The following is a 25175-nucleotide window of genomic DNA, read 5'->3' as shown; positions in this document are numbered from 1 at the left end:
ATTTTTAAAAATTTAAAATATAATTTTATCATTATTAATTTAAAATTTTATAAATTATAAAAAGATTAAATTAAAAATTTACCATTTTAAATGAGTCCATATTCCCTTAAATTTCCACCACTATGAGAAATTTATAAATTTTTTTTGTTGATTCGGTTTATTATTTAGTAGTAATTATTTTTTTATTTTTTTATTTTTAGGTTTTTACTATCATCACCTTATTTCGGGATTAAATAATTTAATTTAACTTAAAACCCATAGATACCTTACCTACTCTAGTAAATGATTAATTAATTTTTCATTTTCTTTTTCTAATTCCTAGGAGAAGACTCCTAATTACGTGTGTAATGTAATTGTTTCAATGGTGACGTGGAGTTTTTGTTGGTTATTGAACGAATGGGTGACAAGTTTCAGGAAACCATTGGGTAAATGGTACATAACTCCCACATGTCTATTGTAGAAAGTTCTAGGGAAGATAAAATCTTGCCAGCTGTCGCACTATGGCTTAGCCTTATCTTTGCAAATAGTAAATGGCCACGTGGACTAAATAATTTTCCCCTTTTTTTTTTCCTCAATTTGATCTTTCCTGCGTGGCTTATGGTGATTTTTAATTCGAGAGACAAAACGTAATATAGTCCCCGATGTAGAGGAATATTCTCCTTCCCGCGCTTCAATGAGCATGGGCCCGGCCGACTGCATTTAAAAAACTTCACGGTTAAGACTAAGATTTGATGTTATCTTCGTTTCTTTTTTTTTCTAAATTTGAAGGTCACACTTTCCAATCTTGCTGTTGAAAAGGCCTTTTCATGAATATGAATAAAAGGTATACTTTTGGTTAATTAGATAAATATGTCGTTTTTTAAAATTAATTAGGGATTTAGGTTTTTTTTTAAATTTAAGGAAATAAGTCGATTTTAGAGAGAAATAAAAAATGTGTTCTACAGGAAATATTTTCTCACTTCCATTTTTTTTGTTGGGTGTTGGAAATTTGAAAAGAAAAAATTATTTGTGTTTGTGTTTGAGGGAGACATTGTGATTGTTTTAATGCATGTTTAAGTTTACGGTGATGCGATAGCTCTCGATGACCCACGCATTTCATCTGTTGTGTTGGGATGGAATCATCACCTTAGAAGATACTGCATTGCAACTTGGGATCCCAATTCATGGTGGATACAGTCACGAGTTGAAATATAACTAAGGCTCCCAATTGATAGTGGCTATGCAGTCACAAGTTCAAGTATAACTCGGGCTCCAGTTGATGATTATTATGCAGTCACGAGTTCAAGTTTCATACCACTAGAAGATGATGCTTTATAAACCTTATTAAGTATGACTCCTATTTTCAGTCAAATTTGTGAAATAATCTTTTAGTTAAACTCTGTTTATTTGTTTCAGTCAAACACTGATTAGTTTAGATTATTTTATTATTATTTGACATATGAATTTAGCCTATAAATAGGCTCTTTTACAACGTTAGTAAAAACACCCATTAGATTAGAACTCATAACACATTCAGAGAATTTTGTGTTTACGTTTTGAGGGTTCTTTGTTTTTCGGGTTTTCGGGGTTTAGTTTTATCTCTATCTTTTGTACTATTCGTTCTTTTGCCATTATAGTAAAATTATCTTTGCCCGTGATTTTTTATCCTCTTTGGAGGGGTTTTTCTACGTTAAATTTGTGTGTTCAATTTCTCAATTTATTCCGCTATTTTTGTTACTTATTGCTGAATCGGGACGATCCCTAACAAGTGTTATCAGAGCTAGTTCAAAGATCAGCCTATTCAGATATGGCAACAACAATGTTTGAAATTGAAAAGTTCGATGGTGAGACAAATTTCAATCTGTGGCAAGTTCGGATGATGGCAATTCTAGTTCAATCCGGTTTGAAAAAGGTTGTTACCGGGAAAAAGCCTGAGAATCTAAATAAAACAGAATGGGAAGAGCTTGATGAAAAGGCCTTGTCTGTAATCCAGTTGTGCCTCGCGAATACGGTATTGCAGGAGGTATTGATGGAGAAGACCTCATCCGCCTTGTAGAAAAGGTTAGAAACTCTTTATGCGACTAAGTCTTTGGCTAACCGTTTAGTGTTGAAACAACGTCTATTTACGTTTCGCATGAACGAATGTTAGCTTCTTAGAGATCACATCAGTCAATTCATTACTCTTTTAAATGATTTAAAGAACGTTGAGGTTCATATTGATGATGAAGATCAAGCTATGCTATTATTGTGCTCTTTACCCTCTTCATACAAGTCTTTCAGGGAGACCTTGATTTATGGCAGAGATAAAATCTCATTCGAAGATGTGAAGGGTCATTTGTTGAGTAGAGACAAACTCGACAATGAGCTTCATTTGGATAGCAATGCAGATAGGCAAGCTTCCGTTTTGGTAGCATCAAAGAAACGAGACAAAAGGTGTCGCTATTGTAAAAAGTTAGGTCACGTCAAAGCAGATTGTTATAAACTGCGAAATAAAAGAGCTGTTGAGAGTAACGAGGAAGATGTAGCTGGTGCTAATTTGGTCGATGAAATCTGTGATGATTTCTTGTTAGTGTCAACGAGCGATAACTCCAAGCTCACGTCCGAGTGGATCCTAGATTCGGGATGTTCTTTCCATATGTGTCACAATAGAGAATGGTTCTCCACATATAGTTCGGTTGAAGGTGGAGTTGTGCACATGGGAAACGATTCATCTAGTAAGGTAATTGGTACTGGTATGTTAAAATTAGGATACACGATGGGACGATTAGGACACTCTCAGATGTCAGGTATGTACCTGATTTACGAAAGAATCTCATCTCCTTGAGTATTTTAGACTTGAAAGGATGCAGAATCAACATCGAGTCAAGCGGCATTAAAGTATTTCGTGGAGCTCTCGTTTTGTTAAAAGGTAAAAGAACAGGCAGTCTTTATATTCTAGAAGGTTCTACAGTGACCGGTGAAATTGGACGTCCCTCGTCCGTTACAGAGTCAAAGTCAACTCGTTTGGAGCGAAGGCAACTTGGTCATAGGAGGGAAAAATGTATGACCGTTTCGTTGAAGAGAGGTTCTCTTTTGGATGCAGGTTTTGAAAAGTTAGGGCACTGTGTTCGTGAAAATTAGACCTGGGTTAGTTTTGATTTGACAGTGTACAAGTCGAAGGCTAGAAGTCTTCCAGTTTCTAAGCACAGATTCGACTCAGTTAATTCCCTGCATAGTTCAAGATAGGCTCATGGCGGGCTTTGGCAAAGATGGCGTTGTGGAAATCTGAGTCAAGGTGGAGATTTATTAAGTATGACTCCTATTTTCAGTCAAATTTGAGAAATAATCTTTTAGTTAAACTATGTTTATTTGTTTCAGTCAAACACTGATTAGTTTAGATTATTTTATTATTATTTGACATATGAATTTAGCCTATAAATAGGATCTTTTACAACCTTAGTAAAAACACCCATTAGATTAGAACTCATAACACATTCAGAGAATTTTGTGTTTACATTTTGAGGGTTCTTTATTTTTCGGGTTTTTGGGGTTTTGTTTTATCTCCATCTTTTGTACTCTTCGTTCTTTTGCCATTATAGTAAAATTATCTTTGCCCGTGGTTTTTTATCCTCTTTGGAGGGGTTTTTCCACGTTAAATTTGTGTGTTCAATTTCTCAATTTATTCCGCTATTTTTGTTACTTGTTGCTTAATCGGGACGATCCCTAACAAACCTCATACATAAGTTTGAGAACTTAATCATAGGGGGGAAAGGGTTTTTTAGTATAATTAACTTATTCGTTATCTCCATCTCCATCAAAGTAGTATCATTAATCTCATTGCCTGAAACTTGTAACAGAGTTAAGAGCAATAAGACTTTTAGGAATGAGTAACTGTGACGGTAGAGAAAAAGCTGAAACTCGAGTAAGGACAATAGTGGTCGTAGTTATTAATGAGTTTATTAATCACAATAATTGTTATCACATCGAGTCGCATTTCAATTTTCTCCATTGTCACAATCACTCCTCCACTTGAAAGTCTTGTTACCCCCAACTTTGTCATAGGTTATTGACAATAAGGTTAAAGATACTACTTTGTTGAAGATGAAGAAAAAGAATAAGTTGATTATACTGGAAAGTCTCTTTATTTTCTCTGTGATTATGATCTTAAACTTATGTATGGGGTTTATAAAGCATCCTCTTTTGGTGGCATGAAACTTGAACTCATAACCGCATGAAAACTATCAACTGGAGGCTTGAGTTATGCTTAAACCCATAACCTCATAACCACCATCAACTGGAGTCTTAGTTATTCTTCAACTTGTGATTGTATAATCACCGTGAACTGGGAGCCCGAGTTGTAACATGACATCTACTAATGTGATGGTTTCATCCTCACATGAGAGATGAAATGTGTGTGTCTCCGAGCGTCATCACATCACCGTGAACTCAAACATATCTTAAAACTATCACAATGTCTCTCTCAAACAGAAACACAAAATAAATCTTTCCCCAAAAAATATTCAACAAAAAAAAACAATTTCAAGCTTGAATTTTTTTCTAAAGGACATTGGGTGAGAGAGCTAATGCAGTAGGGGGAGCAAAACCCCCATTTATATAAGCAACTGATGGGGAAATTTAAAAAAAAAATTTATGTGGAAGCCCATGACTGTCCAGGATTTTAGGGATGGGATGTTTGAAAATCATCTCGAGATTCCCGAGTTCTAAATTTTTTTCATGGGATTCTCTGTTAGGGATAAGGTTGAAAATGTGTGGGAAGAAAATGTGTAGGAGGCGTTTTCTTCCTTCACATTTTTACCCCCTAAACCCTAACCTTAAACTTGAGATTCTCGGGTTTGAGAATTCTGAATAAAATTTAAACATCACATCCCAAATTTTTTGAAAAACGTTTCTAATAAGAAGCGTATTTTAAAAACTATTCAGACTTTTCAAAAAAATGCTTCTTGTTAGAAATGTTTTTTGGACATGTAATGTCCAATATTTTCCAACATTTTGAAGTTATGTTTGATATCCAAATGTAGTATTTCCTATAAGATGAGTACATTTTGTTAGCGGTTCCATATTGAAATTTCGAACAGATTATTTTTATAATGAATTTGCATAAGAAGAAGATTGTTTATGTTAAAAATTTGAATTTCAAAGTCGACCTAACAAAGTAAATTAGTTCAAGTAAGTGTCATTGTTTGAATTTGGATAAAGTGCACTCATTTTTCTATATAATGTTTTGGTTTTAAACATGTGAAACGAGTTCCTTTTTTGAAGATGAGTACAGGAATTAGAGTCGTTAAATTTGTGACACTGAAATTGGTGTCGTTTTTGTATTAGCTAATCTATAGAATTGATTTTCAATCGGAGCATAAAATTGCTCGAGCTTTAGTAAAAAATTAGAAGCAAAGTGGCAACTTCAAGCCGGAGAAGAATTTCGAGATTGAAATATAAATATCTAATATCACTAAACCTGTTAGATATAATATATTTGAGCTAATAGGCGACATGGAGGTCGAGGACTCGAGGTAATGCTTGATTTGCATTGTTCTAGTGAAAATGTTATACTAGAGTTATATGTCCAATTTGTCGATATTGATGAAGGTGTTCCGAGTTCGACAATAGTTATAGTTTATGTTCCGAGTTCGACAATAGTTATAGTTTATGCCTATTGGGAGCAAGAAGCAGAAAGTCCAACCACACGAGTATGCGATAAGTTGACAACATTGTTACAATGCTCCTATCAGGAAATGCCGAAATCATCAATGGGAAGGCATTCATATGTTTCAGCTTTTGATTTCAACTTTGACGTATAGTTTGTCCAATAGTTGGGGTTAGTTGGTAACCTAAACTTTAACACCTTAGCACAACATTCTATAAGTGCTTTTGATTTCAACTTTTGAACACCAATGTTCTATGCTGGAAACACTTATATGGGTATGCCATCAAGTTACACCAGTGGGCAATCCACAAGTGATTTTGGTTATAACGTAAGGTTTACAAGAACAAGTGATGTACTCCTTACAACTTACACCGACAAAGGGACATCTAACCCTAGATGTATAATTAGAGTTGATAACAAAGAGGGATTTGAAATTGATAATGATCCAATCCGAGAGTTCAGGCTAGATGATTCAAAAATTGTATTATTTTTTGAATCAGAAGAGAGTGATTTTGATGATGAAGGTCTAGACAATGCTAGAGGAACCCATCCAGATTTCACAATAAATGCAGCTCCAGCCCACATGCTTAATGTCAACCTTGATGCCGAAGATAAGTTAAAATTTATAAAACTTACCTGCAAATTTCTACTTACAAAAGCATTGGATTCCACTTCACTAACAAACACTTTGTCAAACTTCTTTAGAACCTTCCATTATTTTCCAAACAAATTAAAATACAATTTACTTAAATATATTTACCAAAATTCCACTGAAGTGAAACAGTTTATTTTTAAAACATTGTAGCTTGTAATATTATTACAAATTTTCTTTTTGGTGCATAAACTTCAATTACTAAATTCATTACTGAATTTGATATAAATAAATAACATTTTTTAAAACATTTAGAAAATTAATTAGTATGTTATTTGTAGTAATAATAAGATATTTAATAAATAATTTGACAATTTTATTAATTAATTTTATGTATTAAATGAATATATAATTATAAATAATATTTTTTTGAATAATTTTATTATAGATTTTGATCGTATCTATTTTTTTATTCAATGCCTAGAACTATTCATAGGCCATTCTCAATCCATAAATAAGAGGATAATACTTTTCAACGTGTTCGAACCCACATCCTCCTACATTGACAACAATGCCCACACTAATCGAATTAAAACTCAATCCACCTATAAATAATATTTCTAAAAAAGTGATATAGAAGTAAAATCTTAAAATAAATTCAAATTTTGCTTTTGCTTTTGCTTCTCTTGGAGGGTTTTCTAAAACTTTCTCAATTCTCATGTGAATTGGAAAGGAAAGTAAATATTCCAAAATTAGGTAACGCGGGAATAAAAGCTACCAAAATTATCATAAATTAAAATATATTGTATATTTAAAATAAATTAATTATGTAAAATATAAGTTTTAAAGTAATGCTTTTCTTTTCTTTAAGGTATCTGTTTTTTTTAAAAATAATATAAAAATTTAGATATATAAATATTCATTATTTTTAATTAAAAAAAAAAACTACCAATTGAATATGCTCTCTCAACATTTAAAAAAAAGAAGGATATGCTCTCTCCATATTTAACTCCTTTTGTAAAGTTAGCTGCTCAATAATAACGTCACGTTATTTCCATGCAACGCAAGTAAAGTAAAGTATTTTGATAATTCAATAAGTAAATTAGACCAAAAAAATAAATTGGTTTAATTTTTTAAAATTTATCTTTTTTACCATTAAAAATTAGTTTTTATGTGTCAACATGATGCACACGCAGCATGTCATATGTCATTGTCTAGTTATTTCGTCAATTATACCAATTTTTACAATATAAATGGATGAAATTTTTAACAGAAATGATTAATTTGCTTTTTGATATAACGCAAGGGCGAAGCTAGAAATTTTTTTAAGGGGGCCGAAATTAAATTGTAATTTTTACGATATTAAAATTGTAATTTTACCATTTTAATAACCTATATTTTTATAATTTTTAAAGGATTAAATCGAATTTTTATTATTCTTAAGAGACCAAAGTATAATTTTACATTTACTAATTTAAAATTTTTAAGGATCTAAATGAAAATGTTCTATTTTAGGGAGACTGAGACCCTAACAATCTCCCCTAGCTACGCCCCTTATATAATATATAAAGATTAATTTGTCCATTTTTAATAAAAAATAAAATGTAATCTAATTTTTACATGATAAAATGTGATAAAATCCAAAATTAAATGGATTAAATCGTAAAAAAATAAAACTCTTTCAATTATTCTATTCGATTTAATAAACGAAAAAATATGTAATTTTAAAGAAACCAAGTATTTTTTTAATTAAAATTTGCGTAATACAATTAATTCATATGTTTTTAAGAGAATTGTTTTAAAAAATATTTAAAATTGGACCAAAAAAGTAGAACATAATATAAACCGCATAATATAACGCCTTTTCATAGCTTGGTTTCAAAATGTTGGTTCGAGTAAAAGGCAGCGGCAATTCAAGGCCCAAAGTGGGGCAGCGAACCGCGGAGACAATCCCGGTTCATTAGTCTCAGCCGCCATTAATTTGCTTACTGTAAGTTTTCGATATCTCCGTCTGATTCTCTTCAGCTCCTATGCTTATTGCGGTTTTTTTGGGGGTTTTTTTTGCTAGATTTTTATATATGATTTTTTTTTTGAATCGGAACTTTTTTTTCCTGATTTTTTTGATAGCCAAACGGCGAAGGGAGACTATATATTGAACTAGTTGTGAAATTCCAGTCTCTGGGAAGCTCAATTTGGTAATTTAATTTACGTAATTTTGAATCTTTTGTTAGATTTCGATTTCGATTTGTTCAATGAATTTTCAGTAAGGGTTTTTATTTTAACTTCTATAGATTAATCTGATTATTATTTTTTATTTTATGTATGAAAAAGATGATGTTGTCGAAAGCTGAAGCTAGGAAGAAGAATGGTGGGAATTCGAGTAATGGGAAGTTATTGAATGAAATCGAAACTATGAGCAAAGCTTTGTATTTAGACAAGAACCGTTCAAGCAATTCATTTTCTGCTTTTAATTCTCGGTCTAAACCAACCCGGAAAACCAATTTGCTGGAACCGAAATCGACAGTGAAAAATAGTAATGAGGACCCTTTGCTTAAAGAGAAGAAATCTGTTTGGAATTGGAAGCCTTTGAAAGTGTTTTCAAATGTTCGGAACCGGAGGTTTAATTGTTGTTTCTCACTTGAAGTACACTCCATTGAGTGTTTACCAGTAAGTTTTAATGATCTTAGTCTATTTGTGCATTGGAAGAGGCGGGATGGGGATCTAACAACTCGTCCTTCTAAAGTTTTTAATGGAACTGCGGAATTCGGAGAGAAGTTGACGTATACGTGTTCCATATATGGTGTTCGAAGTGGCCTTTCGGCCAAGTATGAGGCTAAGCATTGCATGCTTTTTGCATCTGTGTTGGGAACACCCGACTTTGATTTGGGGAAGCATCGAGTTGACCTTACGCGGTTACTTCCACTTACATTGGAAGAATTAGAGGAAGAGAAGAGTACGGGGAAGTGGACAACAAGTTTTAAGTTATCAGGGAAGGCCAAAGGTGCTACCATGAATGTTAGTTTTGGTTATATGGTTGTCGGGGATAATTCTGTGCTGCTCAAAAGTAATCAGCATCGTGCTGAGTTGTCACATATAAAGCAGAATAATCAGAGTACAGGAAAAGCAGTTGCTGGATTTGATCACCTTGACCTGGACACAACAAGGTGTGTTAAGAGTCTTCCCAGTTTAGTTAACACCAGGCCTTTTGGCTCATCTCCCGTTGTGGAAGAGATAAAAGATCTTCATGAAGTTTTGTCTGTGCCAAAGCCACAGCTCGATGTTAAAAATACAGTAGACCAGAAACTTGATGAAGAAAAGCCCAATGCTTCTGCTGCTTCCAAGCCTGAACCTGATGTGTTAAATGAACATTTTGAGCCCATCAGACCTCTGACTTCTCTTGCATCTGAATCAATTAACGAATATATTGAAAAAGAAACTGAAGATAATGACTTCTCTGTTGACGAAAAAGGGATAGGGTTGTCTTCAGAAGAACAAGCTAGGTCGGAGGCAGTTACCTTCGTGGCTACTTTATCAACCATAGAAAACCCTGAAGTTGTTGAAATTAATCCTGGCATGGGAGTAAATTTTGAAGAATGTTCTCAGCTTCATCCCTCTAATCAAGGAGAGGCTAGGTCGGAGGAAGGTACCCTCGTGGCTACTTTATCAACCGTAGAAAACCCTCAAGTTGTTGAAATTAATCCTGGCGTGGGAGAAAATTTTGAAGAATGTTCTCAGCTTCATCCCTCCAATCAAGGAGAGGCTAGGTCGGAGGAAGTTTCCCTTGCGGCTACTTTATCAACCGTAGAAACCCCACAAGTTGATGAAATTAATCCTGGCATGGGAGAAAATTTTGAAGAATGTTCTCAGCTTCATCCCTCTAATCAAGGAGATATGCTCGTGGTGCAAGATCGCAGTTCCGAAGAGGATGAACAGTGCTCAAATGAATCGCTGATGAGAGAATTGGATTTAGCTTTAGATGGTATTACAAATTTGGGGGAAGCATTAGCTTCTTCTCCTGGCCTTGAAGATCCGGAGGACTACATGGATAATAAAGGTGATTATAAGGCGGAATCACTTGGCTTGGATGAAGCTACTGAATCTATCGCCACTGATTTCCTGAGCATGCTCGGTATTGATCATAGTCTACTCGGCTTGAGTTCTGAGAGTGAACCCGAGTCACCAAGAGAGCGTTTATTAAGGCAATTTGAGAAGGATACCCTAGCCAGCGGTTGCTCATTATTTGATTTTGAAATGGCTGATGAGGAGGAACTAGAATCTGGTTTTGACACCTCAACTGCATCTGGTTGGGGGAGCTTGACTGAGAGTTTTGATTTATCATCTTTTATCCAAGATGCTGAGCAAGAATATCAGAAGGAAACTGGTGGGAGGAATAAAACGAGAGCTAAAGTATTGGAAGGCTTGGAGACTGAAGCATTAATGCGTGAGTGGGGATTGAATGAGAAGGCTTTTCAGCAATCTCCATCTGGGTCTTCTGGTGGGTTTGGGAGTCCAGTAGATTTGCCTCCTGAAGATCCACTTGAACTGCCTCCTCTTGGAGATGGTTTAGGTCCATTTCTTCAGACAAAGAACGGAGGATTTTTGCGATCTATGAATCCCTCACTTTTCCAGGATGCTAAAAGTGGTGGGAACCTGATCATGCAGGTGTCTAATCCGGTTGTAGTACCTGCAGAAATGGGTTCTGGTATAATGGATATACTTCAGCAACTGGCCTCTGTTGGGATTGAGAAGCTATCTATGCAGGCAAATAAGTTGATGCCTTTGGAGGATATTACCGGTAAAACTATGGAACAAGTTGCATGGGAAGCTGCTCCTGCTCTGGAGGGACCGCAGAGGTTCGTGATTCATTTTTCTTTGGTTCCTCAACATATACTTCTTTCATAAACACTGTTTGTGAAATTGTACTGATATTATATGTCATTGCTTCTTCTAAGCAGGCAATGTTCGTTGCAGCATGACTTTGAAGTTGGGGAATCTAGCAGGCAAAAGAAAGTTAAAAGAAGATCACCTCGACCCAGCTGTAGCGATATTAGTTCAACCTCTGTCAATGAGATGGGGTCAGATTGTGTAGCCCTTGAAGATCTTGCTCCATTGGCAATGGATAAGATTGAAGCGCTCTCAATGGAAGGGTTGAGAATTCAGTCGGGCATGTCAGATGAGGATGCACCTTCAAACATCAGTGCACAGTCTATTGGGGAAATTTCAGCCCTTCAAGGCAAGGGGTTCGGTATTAGTGGGTCCCTTGGTCTGGATGGAACTGCCGGGTTGCAATTGTTGGATATAAAAGACAGCGGTGATAATGTCGATGGATTAATGGGTCTGTCACTAACTCTTGATGAATGGATGAGACTTGATTCCGGGGATATTGACGATGAAGATCAAATAAGCGAGCGAACTTCTAAAATCCTTGCTGCTCATCATGCTACATCATTGGACTCGATTCTCAGAGGGTCAAAGGGAGAGAAAAAACGGGGTAAAAAGTGTGGGTTGTTAGGGAATAACTTCACAGTGGCATTGATGGTGCAACTTCGCGATCCCATGAGAAACTACGAGCCAGTTGGTGCACCCATGCTTGCTCTTATTCAAGTGGAGAGAGTGTTTGTCCCATCAAAACCAAAGATATATGCTACTGTTTCGGCTTTGAGCAACGACAATCAAGATGATGATGACTCCGAGGCCGCCACAAAAGAAAAGGTGAAACCTGAGGAGATGAAAGAAGAAAAAGCTTCCCAAGAGGAAGGTATTCCTCAATACAGAATCACCGATGTTCATGTTGCAGGTTTGAAGACCGAGCCCGGCAAGAAAAAACTTTGGGGTAGCACGACCCAACAACAATCCGGTTCTCGATGGTTGCTTGCCAATGGAATGGGAAAGAGCAATAAGCATCCATTATTGAAATCCAAGCCTGGTTTTAAATCTTCAACCCCCTCAACAACAAAGGTTCAACCAGGTGACACTTTGTGGAGCATCTCGTCTGGTATTCACGGTACCGGGACTAAATGGAAAGAATTGGCAGCCCTTAATCCTCATATTCGAAACCCTAACGTTATATTACCCAATGAAACTATCAGATATTGATAAGTAGTATATGCATTGGAATCTGCTTTGAGATTATTAGACAGTGTTGATGAGTTCTGCTTGCAGAGATTTTTCGTGCATTTTGTTTGAATGCATCCATTCATGCAACTCAAAAAGTCAAAAACAAAGCAAAGGTAAGCTTTACATTTTCCTCTCTCTTTTCTAAATATAGTCTCTTTTGAAAATCCTACATGAGCATGGACTACATTGAGCCACCGTTAGGGTAGTGCCTTGGAATTTATATTTAATAACAATAATATTCTTATTTAATTTAATTATAAAATATTATTATTTTTTATTTGAGAGTAATTAAACATGCTTAAATGTACTTAAGTACTAATATCTAGAGGTGTTCATGGGTCAAGTCGGGTCGGTCCTAAGTATAATATTAACATACTTTATACTTATCCAAATTTGGTCCAACCCAAAATATAGACTTAAAATTTTGCCTAAACCTACTTATATTTGTAAAAGATTAACCCAATTTCATTTTAGGCCTATCCATATTACTTTTTAATTTTTTTTAAAAGAATATTTATTTTAGTTTGTTTTAATATTTAATAATTTTATATATTTTTTATTTATTGAAATTTTTTATATAGTCATCTTAATAGTATTTTAATGTTTACATTATAATAGTATTATATATTTTGGTATAGATTTATTTTTTTAATGTATTTTAAATTACATAATATATAAAAATAACATAATATAAAGTACTATAAACTTAAAAATAGGCTAGATCAGGCCATGCTCGGGCCTTAAAGATTCAAGCCTAAACTTGACTCGTACTCATATTTTAAACGAGTCCAATTTTTTCCAAGTTCATTTTCTGGAATACTTTTGCCATATTTCAGTCGAACTTTTGAGCCAAAACAGGTAATCTAACCTATGAATAGGTCTATTGGGCATTGTATAACATTTTCTTGTCCTTTTGGAACAACCATCTAAAAGCAAACTCAGGACTCAAGACACGAATTTTGCCTTCATTCAGTTCTGTGTTACTAGACTCGGGTGACATTGTCAAATATGAATGTATGTCTGATAAGGGTTTATCAAAAACATCTAAACCAGATCCTCTCAAAATGAGAAAATTCTATGCTACACATAGCCTAACAAAAAGAAAACGATTAACCCATCGAGATGCAAATGAACTAGCACGGTCTTTACTTTATCTGGCAACGAGTTTTCCTGCGAGTGAAATGTTATATATCCGAAATCTGGAATCAAGAGTACATGTTCAGCACCGGGAAACTACTAATACTTTACATCCAACTGAAAGTCCCTGATAAAGATTACAACCTGATTGAACTGGCATTTTCCTTGGGGTCAAGGTCGTGCTCTCTTGTTGCTGCAAGAGGGACACTTGTACTGCTTAATATGCTCGGCCCTGGCGGGGGTGATCTTTACGCATTTGCCATGGAACCACTTTTCACATATGTCGCAGCAAATCCAGAACTCATCCGAAGCATAGTTCTCTCCGCATGCGCCACACAAGGTGTCCCCGTGCTCCTCTTCCTCTTCCTCGTCCAAACCCTCTTCCTCATCCTTCAGTTGCACGCTCTTTGAGTATTTAGCAGATTCAGACCCTCTCTGTGAAAAAGGAAATAGCCGTGTATAACGTGGGGCAGAAATGAAAATGAACGTAATAAACACTGAATCAATTGAAAGAGTTCCACATAAAATTGATACTATATAGATAGAAGTACGCTTGGCTTAGTTCATTACATGTATTTAACTGAAAATGTCAGTAACTTGTCATAGCTGGGGGTTGGAATCCAGCTTCAGGAATCATAATGTGATAAAACAGCCTTGACAGACTGGATAAGTCCGCATTATGGATAATTTGCAGAATAAGATGACATAATTAGCTTTGAAATTAAATGTTTTGGTTTTCAAGAATGTTCAACTAAGTTTGGCCCAAATAAGGAACAAAAGGTTTGGCTACCAATATAACAGAACCATGAAGTTTAAGATATCCCACACATTGCCATTATTCTTTTCCATTACTATTAACTGATAATCATATTTTACTTAAGCCATCAGAAAACTTTAATAAAAAATGTTCCACTTACAGCTTTTCCACTGGACTTGGATTTATTGCTGCTATGATTTGAAACTGATGACTTCTCCTTTGTCTGTTTCTTGGCACTTCCAGAGACGATTTCAAATATTGTAGGGAGATCATTTATCATAGTGAAGAGACGTTTCCTGCATCAAATTAACTCACAAATTAATATCTACAACAAAAATGGCAGCATTCTTCCTTAATTAAAAATTCCAGTCAATCTTTTCAAACTTCTCTATGAAAAAATATTGTATGCAATAAATTTCACTTAATTTATGGATATCTGTTTCCAAGCTTCATGTGCATGTCCAGCATTAACTCACATGTCCTTAACCATTCATCTAAAGGATATGACCTAACAGAACCCGAGGTGAAAAATGATGTGCACAACATGCTTAAATGCACTTATATCCAGTGAAACATTTAAATACTTGATCCCCCACATGACATGACGACTCAACAAGAAGGATGAGACATAATGGCTACATGAAAAGCTTACAGTTAAAATAAAGTTGATTAAGCGTACAGTCCACCAAGCATTATTAATTTCTCCCTGGAGTTATGCAGCAGAGAAGGGGGAAATTATACCTGTCAGCTTTATCAAAACCAAACCTAGCACCAAAATAGTGAGCCACTGCTAGTAACCACGCATCACTATGAACAGCAACAAGTGCCAACCAGTCCTTTTCTTGCATTCCGTCTCTAGCAAAGTTAATACCCAATGCGGGCTCCGGAAGCTCGGGAGGCACTTCCTCAGCAGGTAAAGTAACTTCCCACTGTTCAGTAGGAAGTCCATACAAGCAAAGATTCTCCTTCTCTGAAAAACACAATGTCGGTCGAACGAAATCCCAAGTAGACATAATAGAGAAACAGGGTAATCACATCCATTCTTAAGTAAGTTTGGCAAATCACTAACAACGAAATACTAAACAGAAAAAAACCATCAAGAACGGACGAAATCAACCATTAACGTACTCATATATAATCAAATTACTGAAAGTCATATTACCAAGAGAAACAAATAAAACTATTGGTTTGGAGATTGAGAGGTTATACATTTCAAATCCATGTTTCAAAACAAACGATAGAGCATAAAGGAAGTTGTATAAAATGCTGAACAAGGAAATGAATTAAGTTGTTTCAATCAAATCTAAGTTCCGATCACAGGATTTAAACTTAAACAACCACAAATAAGTGATCTATTTGCTTCATTAACTAGACAAATTACATCTAAATTTAGTAAAATTCAGGGATACTACAACACCTCATTAGGAAAATAAATAAATTGATTTGAGGTACATGCTAATTTAATCATTACGTCCAACAATCATAACGTAACAAACATAAATTTTGAATGTGCAACTTTCAAGCAAGTAAAAAAAAAAAAAACTAACCAGGATCGCACTGTTCAAAAAATTCTCCAACATCTGCGACCGAAAACAAAATAGAAAAAAAAAACACAGAAGATTAGACTGCGTTAACATAAAACAAGCTATAAATAAAATAAACATAGAAAAAAAAGTAACCCTAAAAAGAACTCAGAGGAGGAGAAGACGAAGAGACCGGCGGTTAAGGCTTTGATGATTCCTGCACGGCGGCCTTTGAAATCCTTAAAGACTTCCTCTACTGTTCTGAGGTTATGCAGTGTTCCTCCGTCCATTCTCCGTACACTTTTGAGTGAAAAAAAGAGGAGGAAACAAAGGAGTGAGTTTTAACGAGAAAAAAAAACAAAAGGAGAGAGACGAAATAAAAAAAAATCGAAAATCTATACACAGTGTTGTTGTGATTCAAATTTTGAAAACAACAAAAAACCATATCAGAAGACAGGAAGGAAACACTGAAAATAAATAGTATTTTAGCAGAGAGCAGTTGGATAAACAAAAAACAAAAAAATTAGTTTATTTAGTATAATTTTTCTTTTTAATTAATAATTGTTTATTATAATTAAAGGTCAGATAGATTTTGTGGGTTTCAATTTTGTTTTGCTTTTTTGAGATAAGGGGGGAATGCCTAGAACTCTGACATGGATGAAAAGGACCTTTTGTAGTACACGTGGCGTAAGTTGTTTGGTTGAACCCTTGCCACGTTTAAGGATCTAGTGGGTATGCATGTTTATACAATAATATTTGCGGAGTCGTTTGAATGTTTTTTTTGAATGATGTAATTATAGGTTTTACATGTCGAATTAATATTCAATTGAGAGATTCGTTTAAATTTTAAATTTTAAAATAAATTAAAATTTGGAGATAACTTAGGTTAAATTGAATTTAATTCATTTAAGTTTTGTTTCGTTTAATGTATTTCGTTTTCATTTAATTATTTATACTTTACTAAATTTCAAATAATTAAGAATTAAAATACTCGAATTTAATTCTCAACAAGTCAACAATAATGAAATTAAATTTGATTTTTTTAATAGAATAGTTTAATAATAATTTGCTTACAAGATGAGACCCTAATCCATTAATACTTTTCTTTTTGTTGTTTCAATCTAAGGTCTCATGGTAAAAAAAGTCAATTCTGCACCAATACCGCTCATATGACCAAAATGTTTTACAAGTTTTAAGGCTAATTTTTCGTTGCTTTTGAAAAGTGTTGTGAAAAAGTTATTTTGAGAAGTGCTTTTGAAAAGTTTAGCTTAAAATTTGAGTGTTTAGCATTGCTATCAAAAAGTGCTTTTAAGAAATAAAATATCCATTTTAGACATGTTATTATCAAGTAACAAATATACATTTAAATAATATTTAAATTAGTTAATATTATTATATTTTAGTAATAATATAAAAAAATTATTATAACTTCTTGTTAATATTTTAATATATAAAATATAAATTGTAAATATTTTTAAGCAATAAATATTAATTATTTATAAAATTTAATTAGAATATATAAACTATATTTTAAATATTTAAATATTTGTAATTAGTATTTTAAAAAATATTTTTTATTTTTTATTTTTTATTAATGATTTTAACACAATTGTAATTAAACACCAAGGAAAAAAAAGAAAAATATTATGTTATTGGAAGGGTAAAAAAGTAATTAAGCACTAAAAGTACTTTTGGGAGAGTAAAAATTAAAATTTTTAGCTTCTCTTTTTCAACTCATTTTCAAAATTACTTTTAAAAAGCATTTCTGAAAAGTTAAAAATTTCAACCAAAAGCAACTTGTTCTTCACAACTTTTCTTTCAAAAGTACTTTTGAAGTCAAATATTTTTTTTAAACAATGAAAAACTGGCCCTTAATCATCTCGGTGCGTTTTAATTCGCTTTGATCCATAGATCTATACCAATGCATACCGACTTGTACTGATTGGCATAAGATTTTAACTGTTCTTCATTTTCATTGTTGGAAGAATCTTTTTTGATTGTCTCGCAAAAAGTGAAAGAGATTTGGAGTTGCCACAACAGTTTCATATAAACTAACAGTTCAAAATTACCATTGAAGACAAACAGAAAAAGAGAAAAAAGTTCACATAAACAACCTAAATTGTCAAAACAAATGCTGAAACACCTAAAAGACCAAACTGCCCCATACAAAAAAAAACAGAGATGCAAATAGATCAAACATATCAGCACCAACCATAAATCTGCAACCCTTTTTTTTTTTCCTTATAATAGTTTTCTTATTTCATACAAATGGAACCAGCAGAATCGGGATGGTATTACACGATTGTTCCTCAAAGTCAGTCATACGGTATACTAAACGGGAATTCGCGTTCTTTCTCTTTATCGCTTTTAATCAGCTTATGTTTCGTATGCCAGTAAAAGAAGAAAAAAAATCGTGGAGACAATGAAAGACGACAACAGCGGGGTGTATGTTTATAGAGTGCTTCTACCAGCTGCAGCTTCAAAAGAAAAGGGACAAAAGTTTGAGATCCAGGGTGTGTGAGCCAAATAATAAAATCTCAAAAGATTGCACGCCTGCTAGTCACCTCTCCTCTGGGAATCTGAAAGCAACATCAGGCACCAATCAAAAAGATAAAAAAAGACGGGCGAGGAGGAAGGGGTCGCATAGAAAGGAAAGTAACGAGTAGTTAACATTCTATTGGCAGTTCCGGCTACTCCATATATAAGCAAAAAAAAAAAAAAGATAAGCAAAAGAGGAAGAGAACAGTGAAAATGAAGCACAGTTATATAGGTGTGTTGTTTTGTTTCTAATTTCTATATTCAGATTTGCCCTCCAAATGTACCAGAAAGAAGGCATTTAAAGATCTGATGTGGAAATGTTCACCGTTGAATATAATATTAAACAATGTAGCCTTAGTGTCATGACATTAAGAAATGCTTCCAACGGTAGTATATTTTTACAAGACAATCAACAAGATGCAGAAACTAGGTTGTTCACAAGGTGCTGCTAGGCTCGGAGGCAAATTCGAGCTTAAGCAGACAAATTTATAATGCAAGAGATAGAGGAGGAAAAATAAATATCATCTAGAGGCAAAAAGGTTAATCCTGTCAAATATCATCCAGCGATAGTTACATTGGGAAAAAGGTTAATTACCAATATCATATCCAGTTTTTGGCACATGTTTTTCGAAAAACTGCTGAATTGTTCTCCAGTATTGATCACCGCCAGATAACCAAGTGTCCATGTGCATGCCAGTAGGGAATTCTACAAAAATGCATTGCCTGTTACGAGCAGCTGCTTTAGCATACAGCATTTGCATATGGGATGGTGGAACCATTTCGTCTTGCAATCCAGAAAGAAAAAGGATAGGCTGCTTGACCTGCAGAAGTAATGTTCAAAATGACAAAAGATGTATCAACTAGTGAGGTGATCGAGTGCCATACACAAACAAGGTAGAACAAGCATCATCTCCCTGTTTCCCTAGTTACAGATACATTTGGAAAATTCAAATATGTCAAAAATGCCAACTGTAGGTACAAAATTATCTTGAACCTAAACTTATTTTACTCCCTAGCATCTAATAGACAGATAAGCATAAGGATAAATGTCTAAACAGTTTCTTTCAAACTAAGGAACTATTTCCTTCACAGTTGACTCAGATAGGCTACATATATGTAATAGGAGATTTTTCATCATATATATGCCACTAATAGTCTTACAGATTCAGGAAGTGAAGTCAAATTTCCAATCAACGTGTACCTGCCCAATGATGTCAATGGTACTCCATGGCGAACGGACAAGAAAATTAAGAATTTTGGGACCAATAACCCACTTCAGGAAAGGCAATAAAACTCCAGCCATGTCAAGAATAGATGTGAAAGTGTTTTCTAATATCAATGCAGCAACCTGGAATGTAAAGGCAAACCAAGAAATGACATACTTAATATAACCTAAAACAGATAATATATATTAGGAGCAGAAATAATAAAATATTTGTAGCTGAGTCTAGCAAACAAATGCACAAATTGATTGTAGAAATGCCTTCTACCATGAAAGATGAACCGTAGAAATTAGAGCAACATGATCACATGAGTGGAAGAAATCCACGCCACGCAGCATGAAACAAATAAACAATAGTAATCAACTTGGGAATATAACAGTCCAAATAGATGAAAATTAAATGCTAATTTAGTGAACTAAAATATCTGTAACGCATCTGCACAGCCCAGAAAAACAGTAGTCTCATTCAATGCGTTACGCAACTGCATTTTTCCAGTTCTCTCATCATCCTTTGAAACTAACTCTACACTACATCATCTTTCTCCGGCTCGTGAACATTGATACAAATCTATGTGTAAGCCGCAAGTGATTCAACATCTCCAGTCAGACCACAAGTTTTACAAGTATATGTGCCAAATGTAATAAAATTTTGCCATTCTATTGATACAGTCATGTCATGTGAAAGCAGACAAATCTGAAGTTTAACCAGGCAATTGTCCAACAAGCAAAACAGATGAAATCAGTATGTTGATCATCTTTCCGGCATGAGTTTGAACTACTGTATCACAATAGTGTAGTTTCTGATTCTAATCTCTTTACTCTCAGGAAGGAAGAAAACTAAATGAAATAATTACAAGAGAAATACCTTATCAGGATTGTTTTTGGTGAGTACTGATCCAACAGCACCCCCAAGTGATCTTCCAAAGACCACTATTCTATCTGTGTCAATATCAGTCCGCTGGGAGAGATGATCCAGAGCAGCCTAAACGAAAAAAAAGAAAGAAACAGTTAAGATTGCTAGTTTGGTAAGGTAGTGGCTTTATGAATCTAGTATAGAAGAACTGACAGAGTCACAACCTGAGCATCGTTAATAATTCCATGCTGAGAAGGATAACCATCACTTGCTCCATAACTGTTTGATCAATTGGGTGTTAAACTTCATTAAGTAGATAAGTCGTATACTAGGAGTAATCAAGGTCGTGGTGCCAAAAACACAAGAAAGCATAAACAGAGAAGCGTCAATTTAGATGTTTAGAACACGCACCCTCGATATGATAGCATGAAGACATTGCACTGTAACCTCTGCAGCATTATGCGTACCATTTCCAGACGGTGAGCAATGTCTGCAGATCAGTGGTCAAGGTTGCCCAAGGACCTTGTATTTCAGAAGAGAAAAATATTTTTCCAATTTGAATACACTAAAATATGAAATGAAAATTATAATGCAGACATTAAAGCTGATGAAAAGGATACTTCCAGCATTCTCTTGAAAAAACAGGATGGTTGGGCCTGCAAAACCAAAAGAACTACTTTCTAAGAAATGAGATGGTATTGCGATCTGAATCACAGAACACCAACATACCACAATATGTTACAAGACAACATCTTAGCATATGATTGTGAATGCTCGGTTACGTTTTCATTTTCATTTTCTCACAAGATCTCACAAACTTTTACCAAAACTTTCAGATACATGTAATAGCCAAATCAAGTGTCTAGCCCAAAACAAATAGAAACACATCAGTTATGACATTCATATCTGACTCTTACCAATTGGACTAAAAAACAGATACACCATTCATAATCACAATCATCACACTACATCAATCAAACAATTCGCATGTCTCCCACAAATTTTCACCTACTTTTAAAAAAAAGTTCATACTCTTAATCTCAAGAATTACTTCAGCTCTCACTTAATTCAAATAAACCCTATTTGTTTCAATCATCCTATTTTCATTATTCAAAGTTCAAAATAGAGCAGAAACAAGGATAAAAGCGCAAAATAGACAGTCTAATAGTCAAGAGAACATAACCTTTCAAACAAAAAACAAATCAAACAATAAAATTCTTATCCAAAAAATGAAAAATCTTAACCAAAAATCAGCATTCAACTAAACAGTCTTAAACCAGCAAAAAAACACTAGCTCCAAAAATTCAAACCGAAAACCAAATCCTAATCCCTAATCTCCTTAAAGACAACTAAAACCAGCAGAATTACTATAATTCAATTAAAAAAAACGTAACAAAAAAATAAAAATGCTAAAAAGAAGGCGGATCGGGAGTAAGACAGTGAGAGTGACCTCGACACTCAGGGAAGAGCTTGATGAACCAAGAATGGAGTCGGATTCCGTCCGAGGATCTGAGCCAAACGTCCTCGTAGACGAGCCGGAGTCGGGCCGGCGTTATCGGGTAAGACTTAGTTAGACCCGGCAAAACCGGAACGTAAACGAGCTTCTCTTGAAACGCTACCAGCAACGCCATCCCGGCCACCACTATCCATCCCACTCCGTACAACAACACGCTTACGTAAGACAACATTTTTTCCCCTTTCTTCTTTTTTCCTTCTTTCTCTTCGTCGTCGCCTAGGATTTGGTTTTTTGGATTTCTGTTCCTTCAGAGGAGTGTTCTTTATGTGATATTTTCTGATTGGTCGTTTTTCTTTATTTTTTTTTATTTTAAATTTAGTTTTTTTTTCTTAAGAAAAAAATCGATTTGAATTTCCAGATAATTTTGTTTTGATTCAAAGGGTGGTGGGTCCCATTTCGGCATGACCCTCCCTTCACAAGGACATTCGGCATTTGGGTTTAGGTCAGTTACCTAAAGACCTTCTAATAAAAATTATGGTTAAAATGCCATAAGTCCCTGTACCTTATAAAAATTTAGAATTTAGTCTATATACTTTTCAGATTTTAAAATTTAGGTGTAACATTTTGAAAGTAAAAAAAAAATACTCTCTTGGTAGCCTTTTAATTAAAAAAATGACATTACAATTAATCTGAATTCAACAAAATGAAATTTAATAGTGTTAACAGTTGGACTTGAATTTTTAAATAAGAAAAATAAAAATATTAAATTCCTAAAAATAAAAATGTAAGGACTAAATTTCAATTTTTCGAAGAATAGATGGATTTATGGCATATTTTATCCTATATTTTTTGTAAAATAAAATGTAATACATTATGATATAAATATTGGAACGTTTACGAACAATTCAAATATTGAAAAATATATTTATTGAGACGATTTTACCTTTGAACTCTTTCGAATTTGATAATGAAAAGGGTAATAGGTGTGTGTCCAACAAACGAACCTAAAACTTCATTTCAACGAAAGTCTTTTATTATTATCACAAACTCGATTGAATATTTAAATCTAAAATGTTTTAAACATAATAATATTTTGATAAAATATACAGATACGAATAGGTACACGGATTGTAATATTTAATAATAATATTTTTATTTAAATTGAATTTATCACTTCATTATTAACATTCTATTTTGTCATTCAACTTCCAATTTGTTCACCACTTTTATGAAAAATGTTTTTTAAATTCAAATTCCAGTAATCGCATTGCAATATGTAAATCCTTAATCCTAATATATATGTCTACCATGAATGATTTTCGTTCGACTTTTTCTTCGTTCTTTGTGTATTATGCTTTTGACCGAATTAATTATAGTTATCATGAAAAGTATTATGAGGATCTTTGTACTAAAAGTTAAATTGTATTTTGCTCCATATGTTACTGTTTGATTATTCCACCATCCAAATCAATTTTTAACAATACAAATATATGAAAATTTTAACAAAAAGAATCAAATTGTTATTTAATTTGACATATATGAAACTATTTTACTATTTTTAGTAGAGAGAAATTTTTAATTTAATTTAATTTTGTATAAAGTTAGTTGGGAAAATATATAATAAATACCGTTAAATATTTAATTGCCTGTCGCTTTAGAGAAGAGTTTTGTTAAGTTTGCCTTTTGACCTGTCCAATTAGTTGTTCATTTATGATTAATAATTGGTAGTATTTAATTTAAAAAAAATGCGATCAATATATATATATTGGTAAACTAAAAAAACAATTACTTTGTTTGACTCAGATTATATTTTAGTCATTTATATTTGAAATATTATGTTTTAGTCATTTACGTTATCGTTTTGTTACGAAAATGGTCACTCTACTGTTAAACTCCGTTACCTCCCTAACGACAGCCCTACGCGGCGGTCTAAATAGGTTTTAAATGTCAATTTGGATATCCAGTTGGGATAAAATATATTTTTAATTAAATAAATTTAATTTGGACTGCCGCAGAGGACATCCAAGTTGGCATTTAAAATTCATTTGGAAACGGAGCTTAATGGTAGAGTGACTACTTTGTAACAAAACGATAACGTAAGCGATTAAAACGTAACATTTCCAATATAAGTGACTAAAATGTAATCTAATGCAAACAAAAGTGACTATTTTTGTAGATTACTATATATATATATTACTTTTTAAAATTTTAATAAAGAATATATTAAATATTTTAATTAATTTTTTATCAATGCTCATAAATATCCATTAACCAACAGAAAGCGTATATTAACAAAACCCCAATTGAATGATTCAAAAATTAAATTATAACCCCACTTATAATAATAATATGATAAGATTATTAATAGCATTACCTGCACTAAAATGAAATTTTTTTATTTAATTCTCTTTATAATTTATAAAATTTTAAATAATAATGGTAAAATTGCACATTGGTCTCGCAAAAATCGTAAAATTTTGATTTAAATTCTTTAAAAATTATAAAGATATAAACTATTAAAATAATAAAATTATATTTTTACTATCCTAAAAATATACAATTTAATTTCGACCCTCTCAAAAAAATTTCGACTTCCCCCCTGTAATAATATAAAGTGCTTAGGGAATATTATCCTTTCATCAACAGGATGAAAAAAAAGTTTTTATTAACCTTTATTCATAAATAAAATATAAATAATCAAACAAGACCAAAGGAGACAACGCGAAGTTTTAGCTGAAAAGCTACATTAATCAATAAATTGTTTATTTATTTTATGGCAAAAAAGTTTTATGGGTTAATATAATATTTAGTACCTAAGTTTTTTTGTTGTCCAGATTTGGTACTTGAGTTTTCTCAATTTGATATTTGAGTGTGTGCTTTTTTGTCTCACTTTAGTATTTAAGTTTGACTTTAATGTTCAAGTTGGTACTTAAATTTTCTTTTGTTCCAATTAAGTACCTATATTTTTTTACTAAAGCGCACATGTCAAATATTTATTGACCATATAATACCATTTGGTTTGGGTATCTAATTGAACAATTAAACAAAATTTAGATACTAAATTAAATATAATACTATATATTTTTAAATTTTTTTATGGAAAAAAATTAACTTGAAACCCTCAAAACAAGTGCGTGCATCCACGGGGGTCCAAAATGCAACGAATATATAATATTTATTTGTAACCAAAATTAAACATGTATTCATTTTTTGATCATATTAATGTATAAAACAAATATTATTTAATTAGTGGCCAAAACTGCTGAATTCGAAAAATCTATTTCATTATTCAAGTTTAATCTTATATTTATATCAATAAATTAAATCTAACAGGAGCTAAAAAAAAATTTTAGAGGT

General features: G+C 33.2%; 3 protein-coding genes across 5 annotated transcripts; 1 reads left to right on the top strand and 2 right to left on the bottom strand.

Moving 5' to 3' along the window:
* Nucleotides 1-8063: 8063 nt before the first annotated feature.
* Nucleotides 8064-12347, top strand: LOC107932051 (protein PLASTID MOVEMENT IMPAIRED 1-RELATED 1). The gene is made up of 4 exons (XM_016863988.2): nucleotides 8064-8205; nucleotides 8343-8410; nucleotides 8547-11068; nucleotides 11171-12347. Exons 3-4 carry the CDS (start codon nucleotides 8547-8549, stop codon nucleotides 12309-12311), a joined length of 3663 nt encoding a protein of 1220 aa, XP_016719477.2. The 5' UTR covers nucleotides 8064-8205; nucleotides 8343-8410; the 3' UTR covers nucleotides 12312-12347.
* A 1108-nt stretch (nucleotides 12348-13455) lies between these two features.
* On the bottom strand, nucleotides 13456-16382 carry LOC107931993 (PHD finger protein ALFIN-LIKE 4). Of its 2 annotated transcripts, XM_016863924.2 has the most exons (6): nucleotides 16151-16382; nucleotides 15943-16049; nucleotides 15774-15806; nucleotides 14968-15196; nucleotides 14387-14522; nucleotides 13456-13904 (listed from the first exon to the last, which is right to left on the bottom strand). In XM_016863924.2, the coding sequence occupies exons 1-6, from the start codon at nucleotides 16192-16194 to the stop codon at nucleotides 13641-13643; spliced, it is 813 nt and encodes a 270-aa protein (XP_016719413.2). In that variant the 5' UTR covers nucleotides 16195-16382; the 3' UTR covers nucleotides 13456-13640. The 2 variants fall into 2 exon arrangements, with proteins under 2 accessions (XP_016719413.2, XP_016719414.2); XM_016863925.2 differs by having other exon boundaries at nucleotides 15943-16363.
* Nucleotides 16383-17989: 1607 nt separating this feature from the next.
* Nucleotides 17990-22197, bottom strand: LOC107932066 (alpha/beta hydrolase domain-containing protein WAV2). Of its 2 annotated transcripts, XM_016864006.2 has the most exons (9): nucleotides 21813-22197; nucleotides 20983-21018; nucleotides 20774-20852; nucleotides 20587-20641; nucleotides 20375-20491; nucleotides 19489-19635; nucleotides 18883-19108; nucleotides 18314-18328; nucleotides 17990-18226 (listed from the first exon to the last, which is right to left on the bottom strand). In XM_016864006.2, exons 1-9 carry the CDS (start codon nucleotides 22048-22050, stop codon nucleotides 18201-18203), a joined length of 939 nt encoding a protein of 312 aa, XP_016719495.2. In that variant the 5' UTR covers nucleotides 22051-22197; the 3' UTR covers nucleotides 17990-18200. The 2 variants fall into 2 exon arrangements, with proteins under 2 accessions (XP_016719495.2, XP_016719497.2); XM_016864008.2 differs by lacking the exon at nucleotides 18314-18328 and having other exon boundaries at nucleotides 21813-22196.
* Between the last annotated feature and the right edge of the window lie 2978 nt (nucleotides 22198-25175).

This window comes from Gossypium hirsutum, chromosome D13 (genome assembly GCF_007990345.1).
Source record: "Gossypium hirsutum isolate 1008001.06 chromosome D13, Gossypium_hirsutum_v2.1, whole genome shotgun sequence".
Taxonomy (NCBI): domain Eukaryota; kingdom Viridiplantae; phylum Streptophyta; class Magnoliopsida; order Malvales; family Malvaceae; genus Gossypium; species Gossypium hirsutum.
The sequence above is the reverse complement of the archived record's forward strand: the minus strand, read 5'-3'. Positions and strand labels throughout refer to the sequence as shown.